Source organism: Lissotriton helveticus, chromosome 3_1 (assembly GCF_964261635.1).
Source record: "Lissotriton helveticus chromosome 3_1, aLisHel1.1, whole genome shotgun sequence".
NCBI lineage: Eukaryota > Metazoa > Chordata > Amphibia > Caudata > Salamandridae > Lissotriton > Lissotriton helveticus.
This window is the reverse complement of record NC_136061.1, coordinates 216,165,042-216,189,232: the sequence shown is the minus strand read 5'-3', so window position 1 is coordinate 216,189,232 and position 24,191 is coordinate 216,165,042. Positions and strand designations below refer to the sequence as shown.

General features: G+C 44.8%; 1 protein-coding gene across 1 annotated transcript in view; it reads left to right on the top strand.

The window, feature by feature from the left end:
• The window catches only part of MMP28 (matrix metallopeptidase 28), a 515,249-nt gene that overhangs the window by 254,838 nt on the left and 236,220 nt on the right, over positions 1–24,191 (top strand). The window contains exons 3-4 of the mRNA XM_078679617.1: positions 6,813–7,000; positions 12,929–13,150. Coding sequence (XP_078535743.1) covers positions 6,813–7,000; positions 12,929–13,150 — 410 coding nt within the window. The remainder of the gene's footprint in view (positions 1–6,812; positions 7,001–12,928; positions 13,151–24,191) is intronic.

Sequence of the window (24,191 nt, the reverse complement as noted above, 5' to 3'; positions counted from 1 at the left end):
TCTGCCAGGGCGCCGCTGCACCCTATGCACACAGAGCGGGCACAGCAAGAAGCAGAAACATGAGGCTTAACTGCACGTGGGGACAGTGGGGCGCCGGGGGCACTGACTGCCACTGTGTGAACGGAGTCGCCTGCCCGCCGCCGTCGCACCCTATGCACACAGAGCGGGTACAGTGCAAAGAAGCGCAAACACGGAGGGTTCACCGCACGCGGCCTGGGGCGCAGTGGGGCATCGACTGGCACTCTGTTCTCTGGGGCTGGGCGCTCGATATACGTCTGCGGCTGGCCAAGTGACCTGAGCAGGTGAAGGGCACCGTGCCAGAAGTGCCGCTCAGCCCTCCATCCTTCCAAGGTCGATAACTTGACTAAAGATGCCAAACAGTGCAGCAATTCCACAGGTTTCCACAGTGCTAGGAGTGGAAAGGATGAGGCAAGTGGGTGTGAGGGGGCGGGGCTTGGGTGGATGCTGGGGGTGGGTGTGGTCACCTCAGCTGCATTCAATTCTGCAATATTAGAAACTAGAAATGCAGCAAATGTAAACACTCCCACCCTTTCTTTTAAGGAGCCCTCCCTTCCTCGGACATTAACCTATGCCGTTTTTTTCTGCTTTTGAAACAAATACTTAAGCTGGCTGTGATTCCGCCGCGGTGGTGTGTGGCGGTGGACATCTATCTGTTGAATGGTCCGTGTCACACGGTAGCAATCTCTATTGTCAGGCCCGATTGCGTTTTAGGGAAACACTGAGGCGCTCATAAAGGCAGGGGTCAAGTACAGCTTGGTTCCACTCTGCAACGATTCACCTACCGGACCAGCGGGGCAAAGGATCTTTCAATGCTCGAGGCGGCAGAGTGGGGGTGCCATGGCTGCCGGTGGCCTGTCCGACCCAGGGACCAAGGTCACCTCGTGCCTGGGCAGAAAACCCTGTGAAGCCTCCGTCGTATCAAATACCCGACAATTCCATTGGAGACATAGAAAAAGTGTGTGTGTATATGTGTGTGTGTGTTTCAAACCTCATTCTTCATTGTGTCGGTGTGTGTGTGCCTGTGTGTTATGGTGTGATGTGTGTGTGTGTGTGTTACAAATCTCATTATTCATTCTGTGTGTTTGTGTGTGTGGGGGCGCGTGTGTGATGTATGTGCTTCAAACCTTACTTTTAATTGTGTGTGCGTGCGTGTGTGTGTAAACCGCAGAGTGTATGTCTGTGTGTGTGTGTGTAAACCTCAGTGTGTGCAGTGGCACCAGTGTGTGGTAGATGGCGTTGTGTAGCAGGTGTAGTGTTATCAGTGTTACTTAGCTATGATTGTGCAGCAGGTGCAGTGGCACCAGTGTAGCGTAGCTATCATTGGTGCAGCAGGTGCAGTGGTACCGGTGATTGGTAGCTACCATTGGTGGACCTGGTGCAGTGGTAGTGTTACTTAGCTATGATTGTGCAGCAGGTGCAGTGGCACCAGTGTGTGGCGTAGTTACCATTCGTGGAGCAGGTGCAGTGGCACCAGTGCGGAATAGTCACACACACCACCAGCCATCAGTGCACGCGTGAATTGTTAACGCATCCACAATTAACTATTGTAGCAATCTCAGTATGCTACACTTTACTTTTAAACATATTCATGTAAAGCACAGCATGCCGCCATTGCTACAATTCAAATCTAACTCACATAATTCCACTACACACCACATGCACACACTCCATAACACATGGCGAAAAGACATTGGCATTTACAATGCCATTAGCTCAAACTCAAATAAATCCGAGCCCGATTGCATTTCTAATGCTTGTTTAGTTTTTGGGAGCGGTTGGGACAGATAACCTCCTATGGGGATATTACAGTTGATTAAAAAATGGTCACACCATATACAGGGTAGAATATCAATAAGGACTACCTCCGGATCTGAGGTCCAAATAAGATCGAGGGTATGATCTTTGTCATGGGTAGGTGCTTCTACCAACTGTTGAAGGCCAAGTGAGGTCATAATAGTCTCCAACTGTCAGGTTGCCAAGTCTTTGTGGGTTTTGTCCCAGTGAACATTAAAATCTCCGGTTACTAAAACTTTTTGATAGCAAGTACGAATGTCTGAAATAATAGGGACAAATAGATCATTAAACAAAGGGGTAGATTTTGGGGGCCTATAGACTGTAAGAACAACCAAACAGGTGTTATTTAACGTTATCTTCACCCCCAGTATATGCTATGATATCGGGTAATGAACTAATGAACTATCCCCCAGCCATGTTTCTGTAAGAGTAAGGACATCTATATCCTCATCCTGAAGAAGAGTGAAGATTTCAAGATTATGTTTCTGTAAAGACCTAGTGTTCAGGCAGGTTAACTTCAGTTTAGATATAGGGGACGTGGGCCTGTTACTATTGACTCGTATAATGCCCTCATTCTTTAGTTTGGTCAGAATAATGGGACTTAGGATATAATTAAGTGAGTCTAATAGATGTAACTCTGTAGAGGAATATACCGACCGTCAAACAGGAGTGCTGGCCCCTGGGCCCGATCGTGCGTGGACGAGCGCAGACAGGCAGGACTCTGGCTCGACTCCGGCACGATTACGGCACGCCCGCTGCACGTCACCGCTGCGCGTAACCATGACTGGCTTTTGTAGGGGACTCGCGATCACGCCTGAGCACTAGAGTGCTCACAAGAATGGCGCTGCGAAAACGTCCCAGTGTACCCCCAAGATGGCTCCCAAGGATGTGAGTGCCGGCTAGAGACCCGCTAAACAGCGGTGATGATAACGATTACAGTGCTAGAATGCGCTAATGTGATTTAAAATCAGGGGTATAACAAAGTAACATGAAAAGTAAATTTTGACAAAATAGGTAGTTTTAAAAAATAATGCACATTTGCTCACACAATTTGACTCGCCCCAGGCGCCGGATGCTGATATGCGCTGCGAAGTCTGCAAATGCCTTGTCAAGCGTGATGTGTTTTGGAGAAGAGTAAGCAGTATGTAAGAAGAGGTGGACAAGAGTTGTTAGTGTTTGTGTTAGATTTATTACTGGAATAGGTAATGTGTGTGGTGGAGTGGCGTGTAAGGATTGTATGGTGTCTGTATTGTGTGCAATTGGTAAAAAGAGGAGGCAGGTGTTGGTGGATGGTGTGATGGAAGGCTGAGTTTAGGGTTTGTCATGATAAAAGGGGGTCTCTTAGGAGCAAGTAGAGGATAGAGCTGGTGTTTTGTTTGAACAGGGAGTGTGTCTGGAGGCATTAAAGTTAAGTATAATGTGGCTTTGTGTTGGTGATGTGCGGACGTGTTAGTGGTATAGGACAGTGCGATGTTTTGTGTGAGAAAGCAGGTGCCACTGTGTTGTAGTTGAGGTAGTTGTGTGTAGGTGTGGTTTGTGGGGTATTGTAGTGGTTCAATACACAATGAAATCTTTCAGTTTTGTTGGTGGTGCACGAGCGGAATGCCTGTGCTTGGAGGTTGGCTTATATGGAGGACTTAAGCTAATAGGTCGTAAGTGAAAATTTGGCAGCATCTCTTGTCCTAGGGCCGACCCAAATATGTCCGAACAGGCAACTGCCCTTGACCTTTCCGCCCAGCCCAAACAGGCAACTGCCCTGGTCCTCTCCGCTCTTAGCCTCAACGCCTGGGCCCTAAGCATAAAATTGTCCTATTGGCTAATGTAAACCGAGCCCTAACCAATCAGAACCCTAACTCTAAAGTCAATGGGAGATCTGGTCCTAATAACCAATCACAGCTCTAGCCCTAACAACCAATCAAAGCCAAAGTCCTAATTCTCAAGTCCAATATGAAACCCTAGCCCTAGGAGCCAATCCGAAACCTAGCCCTAACAGCCTATGCAGCAACCCCTCTGACAACAAGAACCACATACAACAGCACTTGTAGAGCACTGTAACTTACGTGAGGTGTTTGGAGATGATCGACAAGATACAACCAGGGGGAATTATACAAATACAATGCAACAGTTTTATTAAATTCATTGCACCTTTAATTAAGATATGATCTCTCAATATTAATGTTCAGTATACCACTAGCAATCAAATAACCTCTGACAAAATTCAGGCTCAGTAGGGCACCAGACTTATGTAAGGTCAACATTGTGGCAAAAACCATTGCAAGAACTTAAAATGAAACAATGTCTGCCTGCCATTCATTGCGATTTTTCACCCTGTGCATACAGCACTAATCTCAGCATTGCTCTGCAAATCCCTCTCCAAAATCACATTCTCAAGCCTCTCTAGCAATCATGTACACCTCCGTTTTAGAGGACAACACAATGCTATGCAAGTCATTTTTAATTTTACAATGTTTTAAATGTTTTCCTAGAGAGTTAAGTTACAGCTATCCATATCGACAACACTGGCTGTCACAGCCTGTCACACTTGATACCATGCCCAAAAGGGAGTAGGGTACACTTAGGCTGTAGGGTTTTAGATTTAAACCTATAATAACTGATAAAACCCCACTGAAAGAAAAATAGCCCTCACCGGTGAAAACATAGAAACACTGAAAAAACAACTGGACAACCACAAACTAAATGCCATTCAAAGAAAGGAAAAAGAGAGTGAAAGTAATTTATTTCTTCCTGAAAGGGTCAATACAATGAAACTTTGTTATACAAGTAGCAGTAAGAAAGACTGGCTAACATTATTCTGCTTGAGTTTTGTGTTTTAGGGTTGCCACTAAAATATTGTTTCTTTTTCCTTTTCCTTGTTCAGTTTTGTGGCCTTTGGTCTAAAGATGCAGGGTTTAGTTTCATGTTTTAGGTCTAGTTTAATTATTTTATAAACTATAGACAATCAGGAAATATCAAACTCATATTTGATATTTTGGATGCATTTGATTCTTTCATCGATAGGTAAAATGGCTGATTTCATAAAAATCTTTCCTAATATGTATCATCACATTTACCCACAGAGAATGGGTAAAAACCCTTAATACATCAGACCATAGTTTCTAGTGGGTCAGTATTGATAGTAAGTGAATTGCCAACACCTCAGGCTTTAAACATTCAGTGCAAGGTATGACAAGTATATATATCACCAAGCATCTGGGATAGTGGTGAAAACATGACACCAGACTTTTGGAAAACATGGAACGCAGTGTCACTTGTAATGCTCTGCAAAAAAGGTTCTTTCCAAGTTCAACAAAGATTGGAGTGATATTGTTAGTATTTGCAGTGATTCAGCTACTATATAAAAAAGTTGTGTTATTACCTGTCAAAATTGATACCCGAGCTGAAGTGATTCACTGGAGTAGATCCTTGCCACTTGTTAGATGGTTTGCTGAAAGCATCTTTACAATCTTAAGAGTTAATGACGGATGCTATTGACTTTTTAGTCCATTCTGGTGCACTGGTTTCTAATGCACAGGAACTAAAATGCAAATATTTATCATTTTGTGCTTTATGTGGCATCAAAGAAAGAGTCGTCCCAACTGTGTCCATTAGCTGATGGTTATCAGCCCAATGGGCTATGAATGCTGAGAGGGCCTTTTCGCAGAAGTTAACATGGGAAGGAAAGAGCGAGTGCACATGACCCAAAAACTCACTGAAGAAGTATTGTAAGGTGTACTACAATAAGATTAATTTGCAAAAATCTATTTGGACCTCATATACACTATAAGTAAACTATCTATATACCATGTTCTTTCAGTGCAGAAATCAAGCAATAATAAAAGCAAAACGTTCCATAAACACCGGAAAAACACTTTTTCCTTTGTTTTTAGTGGCGCGAAAATGTGTAACCACTGATAACTGTTTTTTAAGATATTGAAAACACTGAAAAAACCCCACCAGAATTTACCAAAAATAGTTAACTTAAAACAGGAAAGCCTAGGTACACTATACATTCTCCTTGCTCTGACTGGTGCTAGCAAACCAAAAAGTAGCTATTAGATGACTATCGTCCAGGACCCCTACAAACCTGAAGTGGAAGGCTTACTTGGGATAATTGGCCCTATCTGAGGAAAGAAGTATACCCGACGTTAGAAGTGACGAAAAAATGGAAGAGGACTGTTTTTAATGCTATAGGAGCTCCTAGTCCCGCCGTCAAATGAAGTCCATGAGCTTAGCCCAGCTGCTCTCACACCCATCCGAGATAATGCATAGAATGCCCAAGCATAGGTTGACAAGGCTAGAGATGGAGGACATGGATAGCCCTGTATCCTGACATTAGGCACCTGCTGTGACGCCTACTGTTGTACTGTATTTTGTTCTGTAAATTTGCCCAAGGACTCTTCATATTTTTAAGAAAGCAATGAAGATATCCAGGAAGAAATATGATTACAGGTGGGTATCGTTTCCTTTCATAGTTTGTTAGATTTATATCTCCAGTTAAGATGCTTTTCAGAGGGGAAATATCGGTTACATCACGGGTTCACATCGCAATACCTTTACAATACGGGCATTACAACGCAAGTCATTACAATGACTTGCGCCGGATGGCACTCTAAGCTAAGGAATAGTATGATTTACTATTCCAACACCTTAGTCCAGCGCCCTCTAGCGCAAGTCGTGACTTGCGTTGTAATGCCAGCGCTGTAAAGGTATCGCAGTGTGAACACCGCAATGTAACATCGTATATGCTTTGACCTTTAAGTTTGGGTCATGGGTCTCTTGAACAAAAAGTTACCTGTGTTTTTGTTGTGGTTTTTTTGGTCATTGTGGCACTAAGTTTGAGACTCGTTTCTTGTTCAGAGCTCCACAGTGTTGTTCAGAAGCACAAGACTGTTCGTCCTGTCCAGTCACTTTTTTAAAATATATTCTGATCTGTGCTATGGTGAAATATTACTTTGAATTGTCAGTACAGCACGATCCTTCTCTCTTGTTTGTTGCAGAGAGTTCCAGTGGGTGTCCTACTTACCAGTCAGTGGGTTCCTTGATGAGGCCACACTACATCTGATGAGTATACCACGTTGCGGTGTCAAGGACTCAGACAGTTACACCCAATGGACAGAGAGAGTAAATGCCTTATTTACAGGCAGACGACATAGCAAAAGACGCATGAAGCGTTACTCCCTGCAAAGTGCGTTTGTAAGGTTGTTCTTTGCTTTTACATCAACGCTGGTGCGTCAGTTAAGCAATTACATGTATCTCGTATGTTCTGTTGTAATAACTCTGTAATATTTGCAAATATTTTTCTTGATTATTGGTTGACGAATTAATTTTGTCGATTAAATAGTGTTTAGCATGTCTTCACTTCTTACTTTCATTTAATATAAAGGTAAGGTAATATAGGGACATGTTTCTAGAATAATTTAATTATGCATTTAGTCATGGGTTGTGCTGAAGTTCCTTCTTCTGCATGAAAACTGCCTTATTAATTCGTGGGGAGACCTTTTCAAAGCACTGAACGAAAACTCATTTGCGTGAGAGTTCTTGGATGACTTTTACAGATTCTAAACAAGCAAGCCATTCAATTTATTTCTTAGCCTACCACATCTCCCCACTGACAGTTGTTTTTTCCCACATGGACCTTTTCACTGATGTCCATGTCCGTTAAATACCTGTTTCTATATAAAAGGTTTACAAAAACTTTTAAAAAGAGGATACTCCCACCATGTGCCTATATAAGGGCACATTTATGTTTTACCTTAAAATAGCCAATGAAATATTTAGCAGAACCCCATTACAGACAGAAGCCTCTGAAGCTTTTCAATGCCCACTTTTAATAACTAAAAATTGAAAGTGGGCAGAAAGATCAGCACGCCTTGAGAGTGGAGCACTACCCTGTCTCTTTCAGCCTTGCTATCTGAAACTCCATTTGAAGCTGCAGTTCAGGTGGCAGATCAGACTCCTCTGTGGAATATAAGGTTAGTTTCAAGTTTGGTCAAAACATAATCTAGTTGCAGTCCTGTATATATTTCTAAGTGTAAAAGGAACATGAGATAAATCGAAGGCTGGGATGGACAACAAAGAATTGGTTGAAGCGAAGAGTTTCTTTGTTAAAGTAATCCAACTCTAACAGGACACCATGGAATAATAAAAAGGTGAACTCCTAATAACAGATTTCTTGCAGGCAAAACCAGAAAAAATTAACAGAATAGAAACAGGTTAAGGTAGGACTGTCCTCTTTTGTCAGACCAAATTAGGTTGATTTCTGATGGGCTTTTTTTACTTCATACTTTTGTTACCTTAGAGCTAGTTGCGCCGCAGCCCATAATTGCACAATCCTTTCATGGTTTACACTCTTAAATGTATTCTCTCTTTAATTGTTTTAAGGTGTACCTCATCCCAGGGTTCACATCTATACATTTTGGACGAGTTAATAATGATATTTTATCTGTCCATCCTAAAAATCCATGCCCGATTCTTCTGGATGAGAAAGATTTGGGTTTAAAAATGTAAAGTGAGTGTAGAGTTGGCCTGAAGCTTGGGACAAATTGAGGTGCAGCTGTACTCTGCTTCCTTTTAGTCACTTGTGGTTTCCTTGGTAATCTCATCAATGATGAATTGTGGGATAGTCCCTGTGTAGATTTGGGTTTCTAATGAGGCCCTGGCATTAATGGTCCGATTTCTTGAAGCTGTTTGGCTTCTTTGTTAACCCATCATACTACTGTAAAGCGCTCTGTTATCTTTCGGGATCTTGTTAGCTCTATATAAAACTTTATAAATAAATAAATGCATTTGCAGATGCAAAAGGGCCTGTTGTGTTTTTTTTTCTATATCGTGTGGCCTGCGTTAAAACAATCTTAGATACATGGTTCTTTTCTGGGCCAGGTCTTCAATGCTCATAGCTGGGCTCTTTCACAGCACACACTTTATCTCAATCAATCAATCATAGCATTTGTATAGTGCGCTACTCACCCGGAGGGGTCTCAAGGCGCTGGTGTCTTTAACAATCATGTCCTCATATGAAGGTAGTCATGTTTTTATATCTACATCGGGTAGTTTATCATAAACTGAAGCTGCACTAAAAGATGATCCATTTAACGTTGGGCAAGAATTTAACTAGTGGGGAGAGTGGGGGGAACATTTCAGGACGCTTTTTTTATGCTTCTCCAAAGTCTTTTAGGTCTTTAATAGGCAGCGCTTGTGCTGTCTCTTCAAGACATGCAGTATTTAGAATATGGGCGTAAAGCTCCACCCCCTTTCCGCCCATCTTTTTAATTGGCTGCTGTCCCTGTCCTTTGTAAATGGTGGCTTTTCATCTATAGGCTTAGCAGTCTCTCCTTAGTACCACCTTGTCTCTTCTTGCAACCTCCCATAAGGACATCCCCTGTTACATGTGTTGTCATTCCCTAGGTTTTAATTACAACCTCAAGGCAGTATTTTCTTGAATTGCATTATGCAGAACATACACTTGGTCCTACGCTAGCCTTGCAGTGGTTACCTCACTCACTAGAACATCTCACATTTACATGACAGTTTATAAATTTCCCTTCATCAGCTCCACACAGAGTACAAACTAATCAGACATTAATATAATAATTCTTTTTTTTCACATTTCAAAACTACTAATTGTATATATGGACATATCTATTTGAATGTACTTGTGTTTCTGTCTTGCATGCAATGCATTATGGGTAGGGTGGATTTACCATATCTTCTGCAGGGCGCAGTACCACATGTGACCAAAAGAGGTCACCTGGGACCTCTTTTGGCCACATGTGGTACTGCACCCTGCAACTTGGCTAGGTAAAAAACATTGGCATTTATAATGCCCAAAACTCAAATGCCAGACCGATTGCATTTCTAATGCAATAGGTCTTGCATTTGTTAAAGTTAGAGCTGTTGACGTTGAAAATTACAATGTTTTTTTTTTAACTTTTGCTTTTTTTTATGTGGAGCCTAGAGTCAGCGTGCATGTGCTGCTCTGCGGGCATGCTGTATTGCAGTATGTACTTGTAGCTCTGCCTACTTTCCGCCCATATTTGTCATTGGCTTGTGTCACTGTGCTCCGTAAATGCTGGCTGCTGATTAGTTAATAGGTTAGTTAGTCCCTCTTTAGTACCGCCTTTTCTTCATTCGTAACCTACCATGAGGACTGGCCCTTTAACTTCGGTTGTTACACGTATGCTTTATTCAGAGACCGGGAACACTATTTTCTTGGCTTCTGACTGCTTTTGAAGGCAGGACACGCTTACTCCCTCCCTCTCAATGCTTTTTTAAAATTAGATGAGATAATGGCAGACGTGCTTTTCTTTTACCTGAACATGAGCGTACTTGTTTTGGTATACTGGATCGTCAGCTGTCCATTGATGTTACTACAGCCTTACCACTTTAAACATATAATTGCTCATATGTCAAGCAGCTGTTTACTGTTTCGCTTAGGTAGTTTATGATGCTCACTAGAGACCTCTAGGAGCAGCTTGCAGTACTGCACCTAGACATGCAGTGCTGGTGCCTTGCTCACTAGTGACCTTTAGGAGCAGCTTGCGGTACTGCACTGAGACCTACAATGCTGGTTCCTGGCTCACTACTTTGCTGGTTCCTAGCTCACTACTTTGCAATGCTAAAGGTCTATCATTACTGAAAGTATGAGCTATTGGCGTTAGCAACACCAATACCTCAAGCTATTAGTAATGCGAGACCTATTGCATTGCAAATTCTTGTTTTGTTCAGCCATACAGGATTGAAGTCTGCACTTTTCTTGAGCTATTCTTTCATCAGTTTCTTTTCCACTTCTGTACAGCAAGATCTTTTGTTTGCTTCCTGAGGAGGAGATGTTTGGACTGCTTTATATAATGAGCCAAACACGTCTTACCCCTGGGCCTTGCTATTGGAATTGGGATCTTGCTCCTTGTGGAGGTCTCGTTTTCTTCTACGGGTTTGATAGAATTGATCAATTCCCACTTTTCGCTCTTGCATTCATGTTTCCCCTTTGCTGCCTCAGAGGGAATCAGGACATTCAGATTGCAATGCCCATCTTCCCCATGTCCCTTTACAGTGGCTTGCAACATGATTTTGCCTAATTTCATGAATGATAGTCATAGGAACCTTTGTCTGACTCTAAACCGTGTATTGTTGTGCTTGAGGCTAGTAGCTCCAGATCATTACACTCTGTGGTTACCCTCTTTGCAGGAAAAACAACTGTGAAAAGAGGGTCTAAGGGACTATATTTATCGACAATTCAAGTTCATACCCCTACTGAACTATATTTATACAACAACAAAACTTGAAGGTCTCAAAGGGGCTGAGTGAAGCCTACCAAAAGTGAACTACAAAAAATCAACTCCCACGTTGTGGTGAGACACAGTGAGGTACTTGTATAAGTCCTATCAGCCCACCCATATGACGGAGCTTCGTCATTTAGGACATCTTGAACCAGGTCTGTGTATCCAAGCCTTGATGTATTGGCTTTATTTCACTAGGCCATAGTTCAGAAGTTGCATGTGTCCTCTCCGCAAGTGGTGCTGATGTAGTGCAGTGCAGAGAACAAAAAGTGTAGTGGTGATAATTAAGATGACCGTCAAGGTGAAGAAAATGTTTAATGGTATTCTCCTAGGCGTCAGATTAAAAACAGTGTGGTAACAGTGTGAAAGAATCACTGTACAGTATGCGTGGAAAGTATTAGGGCCAACATGTTTCTGCCGACAGGTGACGATTCACCGGCATTCTTCAGGGCCAAGCTGACAAAATTAGCTACTGCAAACTACACCGTGAGGGGTGTTAGGAAAATAAAGAGTGGTTTAAATAAATGAATTGTGACTCGGAAAAATTGGTGTGGTCATATGAGACCACCCTACCGTATCCTCGTTGTTAATGTGTATGTCGAGGTATCCGGCGTATTCCAGAGCCGGAAGGGAGCCTCCCTTCCGGCTCTGGAATACGCCGCGAGGTACCGACGGACAGAGCGGGGCCTCATAATCCGAGCTGTCGCCGGTTGAGGTGAGGCTACCTTCCCACACAGAGCTGGGAAAGGATTCCTCGACATACACATTAACAACGAGGATACGGTAGGGTGGTCTCATATGACCACACCAATTTTTCCGAGTCACAATTCATTTATTTAAACCACTCTTTATTTTCCTAACACCCCTCACGGTGTAGTTTGCAGTAGCTAATTTTGTCAGCTTGGCCCTGAAGAATGCCGGTGAATCGTCACCTGTCGGCAGAAACATGTTGGCCCTAATACTTTCCACGCATACTGTACAGTGATTCTTTCACACTGTTACCACACTGTTTTTAATCTGACGCCTAGGTGAATACCATTAAACATTTTCTTCACCTTGACGGTCATCTTAATTATCACCACTACACTTTTTGTTCTCTGCACTGCACTACATCGGCACCACTTGCGGAGAGGACACATGCAACTTCTGAACTATGGCCTAGTGAAATAAAGCCAATACATCAAGGCTTGGATACACAGAGCTGGTTCAAGATGTCCTAAATGACGAAGCTCCGCCATATGGGTGGGCTGATAGGACTTATACAAGTACCTCACTGTGTCTCACCACAACGTGGGAGTTGATTTTTTGTAGTTCACTTTTGGTAGGCTTCACTCAGCCCCTTTGAGACCTTCAAGTTTTGTTGTTGTATAAATACCCTCTTTGCAGCCACAATCTCTTGACCTTAGGCCTGGGGTTAATAGAGACTGGTTGTTATGGACTCGGTGGTGAGGTTACACGGCATACCTTTGTGATGCAGGACCCTTTTCCTCCCTTCCTCCTATACACTCCTTGGCTGCAGGCATTGCTTGGTGGAGATTGAGCAGCAGTTGTTTAGGTTTGCTCCAAAAGGTGGTCTTTTTTTAGCTGAGAAGTTTAGGGGATTTAAAAGCAAGTGTAGCAATCAAGGACTGACATCACAAAGTTATAAAAGAAATACTTACACCTTTGTTTTAATCACTACGTTCTGATATGAGCTAGTCTAAAGGTTTGCTTCACAAACTGTCGTCAGAGATTCATTGTAAAAGTAAAAAAAAAAAAAATTACAACTTCACAACACCGAATTGCGATTAGCAACTGTGGTAACAACTGATGGGTAAGTCTGCTCCCTCTTCTTACAGGTAAGAAGTGGTATAAGCGCCATCTGACGTACAAAATAGAAAACTGGCCTCAGTATCTGTCTGAATACCAGGTAAGGCAGGTGGTAAAGACAGCGTTTCAGCTATGGGGCAACGTCTCATCATTGACATTCTTGGAAGCAAAACAAGGCTCGCCAGATATCCGCCTGGCATTCTTCCATGGTGACCACAATGATGGAGCCAGCAATGCTTTTGATGGACCAGGTACTGAATTTCACTTATGAATGTTTGTTCACAATGTTATGCTGTATTGTAGTTTTTTCTCTCATGAGTGATTCAGATGTTTAGCTGTAGAAGGGATAGGCTCCCTTTTGTCACCTTCTGCAATGTAAAGAACTTTGGGCCTGATTTATAGTTCGGCAGATGGGATACTTTTTTTTTGGAACTTTATTTATTATTTTCCAAAAGAAATGCCAAAATAAAGGTGAGCATACATGTTGAAAACATACAGATGATTCATAATGTGTCACTCTAGTCACATACATGTAATATACAATAATCTGAACATACTCAAATGTCATTCTTGGGCCAGGGCTAAAGGCACATAGAGGGACACTATACCAATAGTAAACCTCAGAGGGAGCGGAACCCCACATTAATATCAACTGGATATGAACATCGCCCGAGCTTCCCGAGCAACCGGAAGAAACGGCCAAAAGAAACAGGGGTACCATACAATGTGTTATACAAATCAAGTGACAAAGTTAGTGACCCTGCACAATCCTTCAACCAATCCCCTCGGGAACCACTTCATGAGTAGGGGTAGTCTGGCCCCCGGCCATGGCGCCGGTGATATATGAGCGGTACGGGCCCCAAATGTCGATGGGTCTGGATGTAGAGGGAACCATGGTGGAGTATTCTACACTGTTGGCGTTTCAGTGCGCCATGCTTCGGAGCCAGGAACTGTGTAACGGGGGGGGCGCCGGTCACACCATCGCAATGCCACCTCGCGCTTAGCCAATAAAAAACCCAGCGCCGCCAGTCTACGCACCGCCCTCGGAAATTCGGCCATGTATCCCAAAAGGGCAATCTCAGGGATGGGAACCAGATTCAGGAGTAGCATATCACTAAGTGTGCGGTGCACCCGGGACCAATAATCATGGAGCACAGGGCATGACCCCGAAAGGTGCGCAAAGTCCGCAAATGGCCCACCGCACTTGGGGCAAGCGTGGGGTCTTGCTGGGTCTATTTTATGCAGTCGCGCTGGAGTGTAGTATAGTCTACGTAAGAATTTAAAGTGTAGAAGCTTATGTTTACTATTGAGAGAGATGTCTTTGGTCGCCTTACAGCACCACTGCCACTGATCGTCTGAAATAGGGTAGCCCAAATCCGCCTCCCATGCGGCCCGCACCCCTTGATCCGGGGAAGGGAGAAGGTCGCAGCACATTTGATATAACTTAGATACTAAATGATTTCCTGATGGACCACTGTTTTTTCTGTACTACTGTTCTGCTCTAAGCTGTTATTTCAGTTATAACATTTTAGTAATAATTTGATTATGCTGACTATGTCTCTTCTGATTGTGTGTAATTTCACAGGAATTTACCTGACTACTCGTATTTTAGTTGGTTTCATGGTGGGATGGTTTACCTTGCCCACTGCCATTAGTCTTTGGATACTGCTAGCAAGTCTGATTCAAGCATGTGAATCTATAAAAGATACAATACTGGAGAAAAGACAAGTTACTTACTTTTACACAGTGGTTCTACAGTATTGATGTATTTTGTAGATGCACATTCTACCCTCCCTCCTCCCTGGTGTGGCTCACTTTTTTGCTACCTTTGTTGTTGATGGTTTACATTTGTGCTCGAAATCTGAGGTATGGTGGCTCTGCAGGGGATGACTACTCCCGGTCTAAGCTCCGACTGCATGAAGTTTGGCTGTTTTAAAACAACGTAAATCATTTACTAAATGCTATTGTCTTTTAAATGTAGTTACTCCTTATGTTTTATCACTAATATTATTGTTACCATGGAACTCACACCATGATGACTTAAGCATGTGAATCTATAAAAAAATATCAATACTGGAGAACCAGAGTATACAGGTAAGTAACTTTTTTTGTTTTTTCTCAAAAACCTAATAGCTCTCTGCAAACTTTGTTGTAATTCCGTTCAGCTATTTCGGTTGTAGCGCTGGTCAAAAATCCCTATAGAAATTGCGTTTGGCATACCCTTTTTTATCCTCGACCCCTGTTTGATGGATCACGCCAAAACTTTCCAGGAAAGAGCTGAGGTGAATACGTTTTTGGGGAAAGTTTTCTGAAGATTCATCAAATGACACCAGAGTTATTAGCATAGGATAGGATAGGATAGGATATAGTTTTATAGAGCGCTATAATGCAGAGGCGCCTTGGCGCTAAGAGGTGAGATAGGGGATCGTAGCAGCTATGACTGATTTTTAAGGAGGTGGAAACAGACGTGTTTTTAGTGCCTTCCTGAAAAGAAGCCTGTTCGACATTAATCTCATAGAGATAGGCAGCTGATTCCACAATTTGGCTGCACAGTTTGACAGACTTCTGCCTCCCCATCTGACTTTGCGAATCTTGGAAATACAAATGAAAACTGCATCGGTGGATCTAAGGTTTCTGGTGGGGGCATAACAAGAGAAGAGATTCCGAAAATCTGCAGCCCCTCTGACGAACAATGTCTTATGAATCAGGCACAAGGCTTTGAACTCAGTCCTTTGCCGGATTGGGAGCCAATGCAATGACCTAATAGCATCAGAGGTGGAATGCCCTCTAGGGATATTTAACAATAGGCGAGCAGCAGCATTTTGTATCGACTGTAGTTTTAACCTCTGGGCTTTATCAACGCCTATATAAAGCGCATTGCAATAGTCAAGCTGCGAGGACGAGGGCAACTACCACTGATTTCTTCAGATCCTGCGGGATATAAGGAAATATCTTCCTAAGAAGCCTCAGTATGAATAAGCAGGAAGAGGTTACACTGCTGATCTGGCCTGAGACGTTAAGCTGGTCATCAAAAATAACCCCAAGGACATTGACCTGCCTCTACTGGCCACCATGCTGAGGTCAATAGGGATGGCCCATTGCCAAATTCCATTACTTCTGTCTTATTGGTCTTGATCTTGAGGTAATTACAACTCATCCATCTCATAATATGAGTCATACAGGCATGGAAATTGACAGCAGTGGCCTCAGACTGTTTGGAAACAGAGATGACAATCTGTCAGTCGTCTACATAAGAAACCAGCGAAAAACCATGCTCTCTGATGAGTGCAGCAAGTGGAGCAACGTATACATTGAACAGTGTGGGTGACAGTGCAGATCCCTGCGGCACTCCACACGGTGTGCAAAAAGCTTCAGATTGCATATTGTCCCAATGTATACTCTGCTGGCTAGAGACCAGAACTGAAGAGAGAAGGGACAGAGCCAATTCCCCAACCCCCACCGCCCTCACACGCCTTACTAAAACCTTGTGATTCACGGTGTTGAATGCTGCCGAGAGGTCTAGGAGAATGAGGATTGCTCTGCCCCCTCTATCCACCTGTCTGCGAATTTCCTGCGTTGCCATAATTAGGGCGATCTCGGTGGAGTGACATGACCGGAAGCCATGCTGACTAGAGTCAAGCCGATTATTGTCTAGATATTGCATAAGCTCCTGATTAACCGCCCTTTCGAGGATTTTAGCCGTAATTGGCAGACAGGAGATGGGTCGATAAATCTTCACCTCCTTGGTGTAACCGCCCGCATAGAAGCAGTATTATTTGCATATCTCTGCTCGCACTGCGCTCGCTTTGTTAAATTGGTACCGTTTTGACTGCTGTTGGTTAATCTGTGCCTTCTCCCCTTTGTTTCATACTTTTGTGGCCCCAAGCTCGCCCAGATCGTATTTTCTGCCCCTGCCATTTTGTTTGTTTATGATTCGGAGCAAGCCCCTCCTCTCCGCCCCGCACCCGCCTCCCCAGCTGCTCCTCCCTTCCTCCGCCCCCCTCCACTCTCCATTTATGTCTGATGTACCCACGCGCAGCGTCCACGCGCTACGGCCTCGCCGAAGGTGCGCCAAAGGTAAGCCCGTCTATGCCCGTCCGCGCCTGGACCGCGCCCAGCGCCAGACCCCCTGCCCCTCGCGCTGCCCAGCCCTCCCGCATTACCTACGATGCCGCCTCCCTCCTAGCCCTTAACCCCGGTCGCGCCCCCACCTGTATCCAAGCCGCCCCTGGTCAAACCCATGGACCTTTCTCCTGCTTCACCTGCAAATTCAGCGGCACCAACTACATCTCCGCTACGACCACCCCACAGACTCCCGACCCCAATCACCTACAATGCATCCTTCTCAACAACCGATCGGTCCACAGACACGCCATTGACCTTTGGAATCTACTAGACACCATCTCTCCAGACATCGCCTTCCTAACGGAAACATGGATGAACGCTTCCTCCGCCCCAGACATCACCATCGCCATCCCTGAAAATTATAAGATCACACGCAAGGACCGCACCGGCCACACAGGAGGAGGAATCGCTATCGTCCATAAGAAATCAATCCGCATATCAACCAGCTCTGACGCCAACCTCGCCAACTCCGAACACCTTCACTTCCAGATCCACATCGACCCCAAAACCACACTCAGAGGCACCCTCCTCTACAGACCACCAGGACCCCGCGCAAAATTCAGTGAAGACATCACGGACTTCATCACTCCACACGCACTCCCCTCCAAAGACTACATCCTTCTGGGAGACCTCAACTTTCACCTCGAAAAGATCAACGACCGCAACACCGCCACCCTCGTGGACAACCTCGCCAACCTCGGACTTAAACAACTAGTCACTTCCCCCACCCACATCGCAGGTCACACACTCGACCCCATCTTCACATCCAGCAACCATGTCTCCTTCAGCCACACTACGGACCTCCTCTGGACTGACCACAGCTGCGTTCACTTCACCTACAACAAACCAAAACCCTGCATCCACCTCCAACCTACCCTGCAAAGGAATTGGAACAAAATCACCACGGACCAAATCTCCGTATCGCTCCTTCAAAACACCCCAGCCCTCTCTTCTAACGCCAACGAAGCCGCTGCCAACCTCACAATATGGCTATCCAACACCGCTGACACCTTAGCACCACTGAAGAAACGTCAAAACAAACCTGGCAGCAAGAAGGCCTCTTGGTTCAACGATGATCTCAAGAAGTCCAAGAAACTCTGCCGCTCCCTTGAAAAGGCCTGGAAAAAAGACCCAACCACTAGCACCAAGGACGCCTTCAAAAACGCCACCCGCACTCACCACCAACTAATCCGAAAGGCCAAGAAAACAGCATTCAAAGATCGACTTGACAACAACGCCCACAACAGCAAGGAACTTTTCAACATCGTCAAGGAATTTTCCAATCCCTCGGCCAACTCCAACGACATCACCCCCTCTCAAACCCTCTGCGACTCCCTAGCCTCATTTTTCCACAACAAGATTGCAGACATCCACAACAGCTTTGACAACCAACTCGGAGACCAACCCACTCTACCATTTGCTGATCATCTTCCCCCCGTGAACACCCTCAACGACTGGAACCCAATCTCCACTGAGGACACCATCCGCCTGATGAACTCCATCCACTCAGGATCCCCCACAGACCCATGCCCTCACCACATCTTCAACAAAGCAGACTCCGTCATAGCACCGCACCTCCGAGACGTCATCAACTGCTCCTTCAACTCCGCCACCTTCCCGGAAGACTGGAAACACGCTGAACTCACCGCCCTTCTGAAAAAACCCACAGCGGACCCCACCGAACTCAAAAATTACCGCCCCATCTCGCTTCTTCCATTCCCGGCCAAAGTCATCGAGAAAGCTGTCAACAACCAGCTCGCCGCCTTCCTCGAAGCCAACAAATCCCTCGACCCCTCACAATCTGGCTTCCGAGCAAAACACAGCACCGAGACCGCCCTCATCGCAGCAACAGACGATATTCGAACTTTACTGGACAATGGAGACACAGTCGCCCTCATCCTCCTTGACCTCTCTGCAGCATTCGACACAGTCTGCCACAGCACCCTTTTACAACGCCTCAATAACATCGGAATCCAAGGAAAAGCACTTGAATGGATCACCTCGTTCCTCACCGGAAGAACCCAGAGAGTCCGCCTTCCACCATTCAAGTCCGAGGCCTCTGAAGTCATCTGCGGCGTACCACAAGGATCCTCACTCAGTCCCACCCTCTTCAACGTATACATGAGCCCCCTCGCGGCCATCGCACGCCAACACAACCTCAACATCATCTCTTACGCGGATGACACTCAACTGATCCTTTCTCTCACCAACGACCCCAGCACCGCCAAAACTAACCTACACGAAGGAATGAAAGAAGTTGCCGAATGGATGAAACAAAGCCGTCTGAAACTGAACTCAGACAAAACAGAAGTCCTCATCTTAGGTACATCCCCCTCTGCATGGGACGACTCCTGGTGGCCGGAAGCCCTCGGAAAAGCACCCATCCCGACAGACCACGCACGGAACCTAGGCGTCATCCTGGACTCTTCACTCTCAATGAACAGACAAGTCAGCGCCGTATCCTCTTCCTGCTTCAACATTCTTCGCATGCTCAGAAAAACATTTCACTGGATCCCCTCCGAAACAAGGAAAACAGTCACCCACGCTCTAGTCACGAGCCGACTGGACTACGGAAACACCCTCTACTCAGGTACTACCGCAAAACTCCAGAAGAAACTCCAACGAATCCAAAACGCCTCAGCCAGGCTCATATTAGACATCCCACGCAACGAACACATCTCTGGTCACCTTAAAGACCTCCACTGGCTACCCGTCAATAAGAGGATCACTTTCCGACTGCTTACCCACGCACACAAATCACTCTACGACATCGGACCAGAATGCCTCAACTCAAGACTGTCCTTCTACACCCCCTCCCGCCAACTACGTTCTTCCAGCCAAGCCTTCGCCACCGTACCTCGCATCAACAAGACCACCATGGGGGGCAGATCCTTTTCATACCTGGCTGCTAAAACATGGAATTCACTCCCCGCTTACCTTCGCCTTACCCAGAACCACCTAGCATTCAGAAAGCAACTTAAAACGTGGATATTTGACAAGTAATCCTCCTCCCCTTCCTAAGCGCCTTGAAACCCTCTGGGTATGTAGTGCGCTATATAAATTATATGACTTGACTTGACTTGACTTGGGATCTAGAGTAGTTTTGTTTTGAATTGGTCTTATGCAGGCAGTTTTCCAAACCAAGGGATATAATCCCTGAGTCAAGCACTTGGTTTAAAAGAGGGGTTAAGTATGTACTAATCAACCCGGAAGCCGAGTGCAAGACCATTGTTGGACATGGGTCTTTCGTGGATCCAGACTTGGTAGCGAGTAACATTTTATTGACTTCTATTGACGTGAGGGGCTAAAACTTACTACTTGGCACTGAGGTGCTATTTCCTCCAGTGCAAGGTTGTGGCCATTTCCTGCAGGCTGAATGTTATTGTGGAGATCATCATAGATTAATTGCACCTTGGCCTGAAAAAAGTTCGCCATTTTATTGCAAAAGGCTTGGTCAGGTTCAAATAGACTGATCCATTTGGGTTGAGATAGTACTCGGACGGTTTAAAAAAACTCCTTCGAGGAGTTCTTAGCTGCCTCAATTCTAGCTGTATAGTATGTATTTTTGGCTTTTATAATAGCCTCTTCATACGTTTGGAGTGCTATATTATATGCAGTCTTATGCTCTGTGCTATTGTCCGCCCTCCAGATGCGCTGAACCCTTCTGCACATGGCTTTTAGGCTTTTAAGCTTTGGTCGTACCAAGGCGACATCGCCCGGGAACTTTTAACTTTAATGATTCTTTCGGGTACCACCTGGTCAACCGCTGTAGCAATCCAGTTATTGAACTGGATAGCCTCCTCATTGTTGTCCTGGGCCCGCACGGGACGACATATATTTAGAGCCTGCTCAAATTCCGCCCCTTAGGCTTTATTCCAGGATCTGGTTTTTAAACTAGCTGCTTTATTTATAGAGGAAACATTTATTCTGATGGTGTTAATATTAAAATAAATTGACCTATGGTCAGTCCAAGGGAGAGCGGAAGTTTTAGCCACTGTAACTTCGGAATTATTCGTAAAAATACCTTCAAGTGTATGGCCAGCAGAGTGGGTGGGTCCAAGCACTAATTGGGACAAGCAGAACCCAGCTAAATTATTCAATAACCTACTGGTATCGGAATTGTTATTGAGTTCTCGCTGGTAGTTAAAATCACCCAGAATGATGAGCGATTTAAAGTATAAGCAGGATTCCAGTAGAGTCTGTAAGGCTAAAGTAAAAGGTTTCTTCGGCCAGGAGGCTGATACAGAAGTATGCCATGGAGGGTGAAGTGAGGTTCCGTGAATTCTGAACCCGTTCCATAAAGGTCATGGTTTCGTTATGAATTTTATATTCGCGAACCGTAACTAGTTAGTGCGGCAAGTATGAGTGTTTTCGTCATGTTAGACTGATGGATTCACTACGTATTTAGGGATTTCGTTCTGAACCCTTGGGTTCCATTTTGTGTATGGCAGCCATTTTGTGGTTGCTCTCACATAGGCCGATGACTGTGGCTGAACAAGTCTTTTAAGTACATGTACACTTTAGCTCCAGTTCGTGCTGACTCCTGTTTGACCTGAGTGAACTGACCCTGTTGCCTGAAGCTGACCTTGTTAAACCAGTTCCTGCCCTTTAGCTGATCAAGATTAAGGATCAGAGCACAGTACATCATAAACTTTTATTGCACACAAATATGCCTTATCCTACTCTCCCCTGTTTCTGCTCCTTTCTTTATGGTCTATTTACAATTGGGATGTGCCTTTTTTATTATGGGTTCGTTCGACCTGTCTAAAGAAGAATGTTGGGTTTGAACGATGATTGATCATGGGCTGGGTAACTGAAAAGTGGGTTTTACTGTCATGCGATACCTCTGGTGTGGCTACATGTGATTGGACAGTTTGTAAATGTTAGGTATTTGTCTGGAATGTGATTTTTGGCATAAAAAGGGATGACTTGCTTTGTAAAATTGAGCAGTCTCCTGAGAACTCATACCGTGATGACTTCTAGGACTTCTGTTACTGGCTGCAGTCAATAAATTCGATCTTTGACGTCACCACGAAGAGTCCCGTGTCTCGGTATTCTAAGACAGGTGAACCCGAAGACTTTGGGCGTGCCCCTGGCGCCGCTGGGTCTTAAATAACCCGGTTCTTCAGTTGGCGCCCAACGTCGGGCGACTTCAGCGGTACCGGGCCAAGCCTAAAGATCGTGAGGAGTTTCGTGAGGAAATTTCGGAAGAGGGCCCCCACTTCATTGACCCCGGTATGTCGAACGTGGACTGAAGGTCTTTGCGAGGTTTCCCACTTTCTGGACGGCTACGAAGGACTGCTGCCCTGACTGTCGCCCTGTCTTGGACACCCTTTGTGATGCTTTGTAAGGCGAGACGATAGACGGGTCTTCTGGTGGCGTGACTGATACCTCAGTTAAGTATAAGTGCGGCGCTCCCAGTCCTTAGTTTTTGGTTCTTGGTTCTTAGTTTGTTTGGTCCTTAGTTTTGATTTGAAAATTGCAATTTCCAAAGCCGAGGGACTCGTATATTTGCGAGACTATCGTTGTAGATAATCCCTTGAAGTTTGAAGCTAGATTAGTGAGCGAAGATGCCTAGTCTTAGCAAAATTGGGAGAATATTTTGTTGTGGTTGTAACAGGGATTCCCGATTGGAGGATTCATGTCCGATACCTCCAATTGGAACTCCGACTTATGAGCTCTATTCTAAATACGGCATGGGCCCCATTACGTTCAATGAAGTATGGGTCCACTACAGTAGAAAAGATGGTGTCTTACTATGGCCCCAACATGGTAGCTTTAATACAGAGATTTTAGACAATTTAGAAACTAAATTATTTAGGAAGAAAGCCCGGCCGGCAATGTTTGACTCCTTTCGCCTTTGGCGTAAAGAAGCCAGACAACGAGAAATTAAACGGGCTAAAAGAGATAAAAGAAAAAAGGATGTATCAATAATGCAAGCTGCTAGGCAGTTTAAAGAAAACGAAGAAGATAAAGCAATTGAGGTGTCAGATAGGCAACATAATATGGCTATTGATAAATGTTATCCAGCTTTGCCATCTCTTCTTGAGAATGTAACAAAGGACCCTGAGAAGGATCCTTTGATGTCACATTTGTTGAGATTGCCACCCCCTTATGCACAGAGTGCTACGGCACCTCCGCAACCTCCAGTTGCACAACCTCTTGTTGCTGTTCCGCCACCGCCTCCTCCTCAGCTGGTTCTTCCTCCTATGGCGCAGCCTCCTCTGGGGCCACCAACTTTGCTATCAGTTTTGTCTGGAACTACTTTGCCTTATTCTCCTGTACCTTCAACTTCTCTTGCTACTAACCCTACGCTTCTATCACCTCAAAATACTTTGCCTCCTGTCCTTATGACAGCTTCTCCTTCTGCTCGACAACGAATGACTGATACTGTTACTGTTCTTTTGTCTCCTTTCTTTGGGTCATTGAGTATGACCCCTGTTTCTGCACGTAAACAAATGCGTAGTCAGCTACCTGGTCCCGAAGAACGGGCAGTGTTAGATCTCTTGGCTCGCAGATGGGTTTCGAATGTTTCGAGGTATAACTTAGAGTCAGTTATGGATGTTTTCCAGCAGTGGGAAGCACCCAAGCAAAGGTATGTTTTTGAAGTTATGTGTACTTTCCTTCATGAGGAATGGGAAGATAATGATTTGGGTTCAGTCCCTGTAGAATTGCTAAACGTCCAGTCTGAGTTTGCGAAAGGGATGATAGTGGGTTCCGGAATTGAGAATGCAGTTGCGATGGTACTTGCGTTAAGGAGCGATTTCCCTTCTCAGCGACTGTTTGAGCCTGATTCCGCAGTTAGGAGAAAGGTACGACAGTATCCAATGAGAGAGGTTCCCCCAGTTTGGAGAGAAGGGGACCCAAACGCTAATCCAACTGTTCTGCCTCATTTTCAAAGAGTATGGGTACATGTGCCATGGAAGAGAGTAGAAGTTTTGGCCCTTAAACAGTCTTTACCTGATCCCCGTAAAAATCCAGCTGGCTATTACAAAGAATTGTCCCAGACAGTTGACGCATGCATCATGAATTTGGCTGATATAGATATGCTGTTGGGTAATGTAGTACCTCAACCTCTATGGGCAAAGATTTGTCATGAGGATCATGCTGTTGAATTAGGTGACACATGGCTCAATATTGCTGCTGCGGACGCTAGACAGGTTGGTG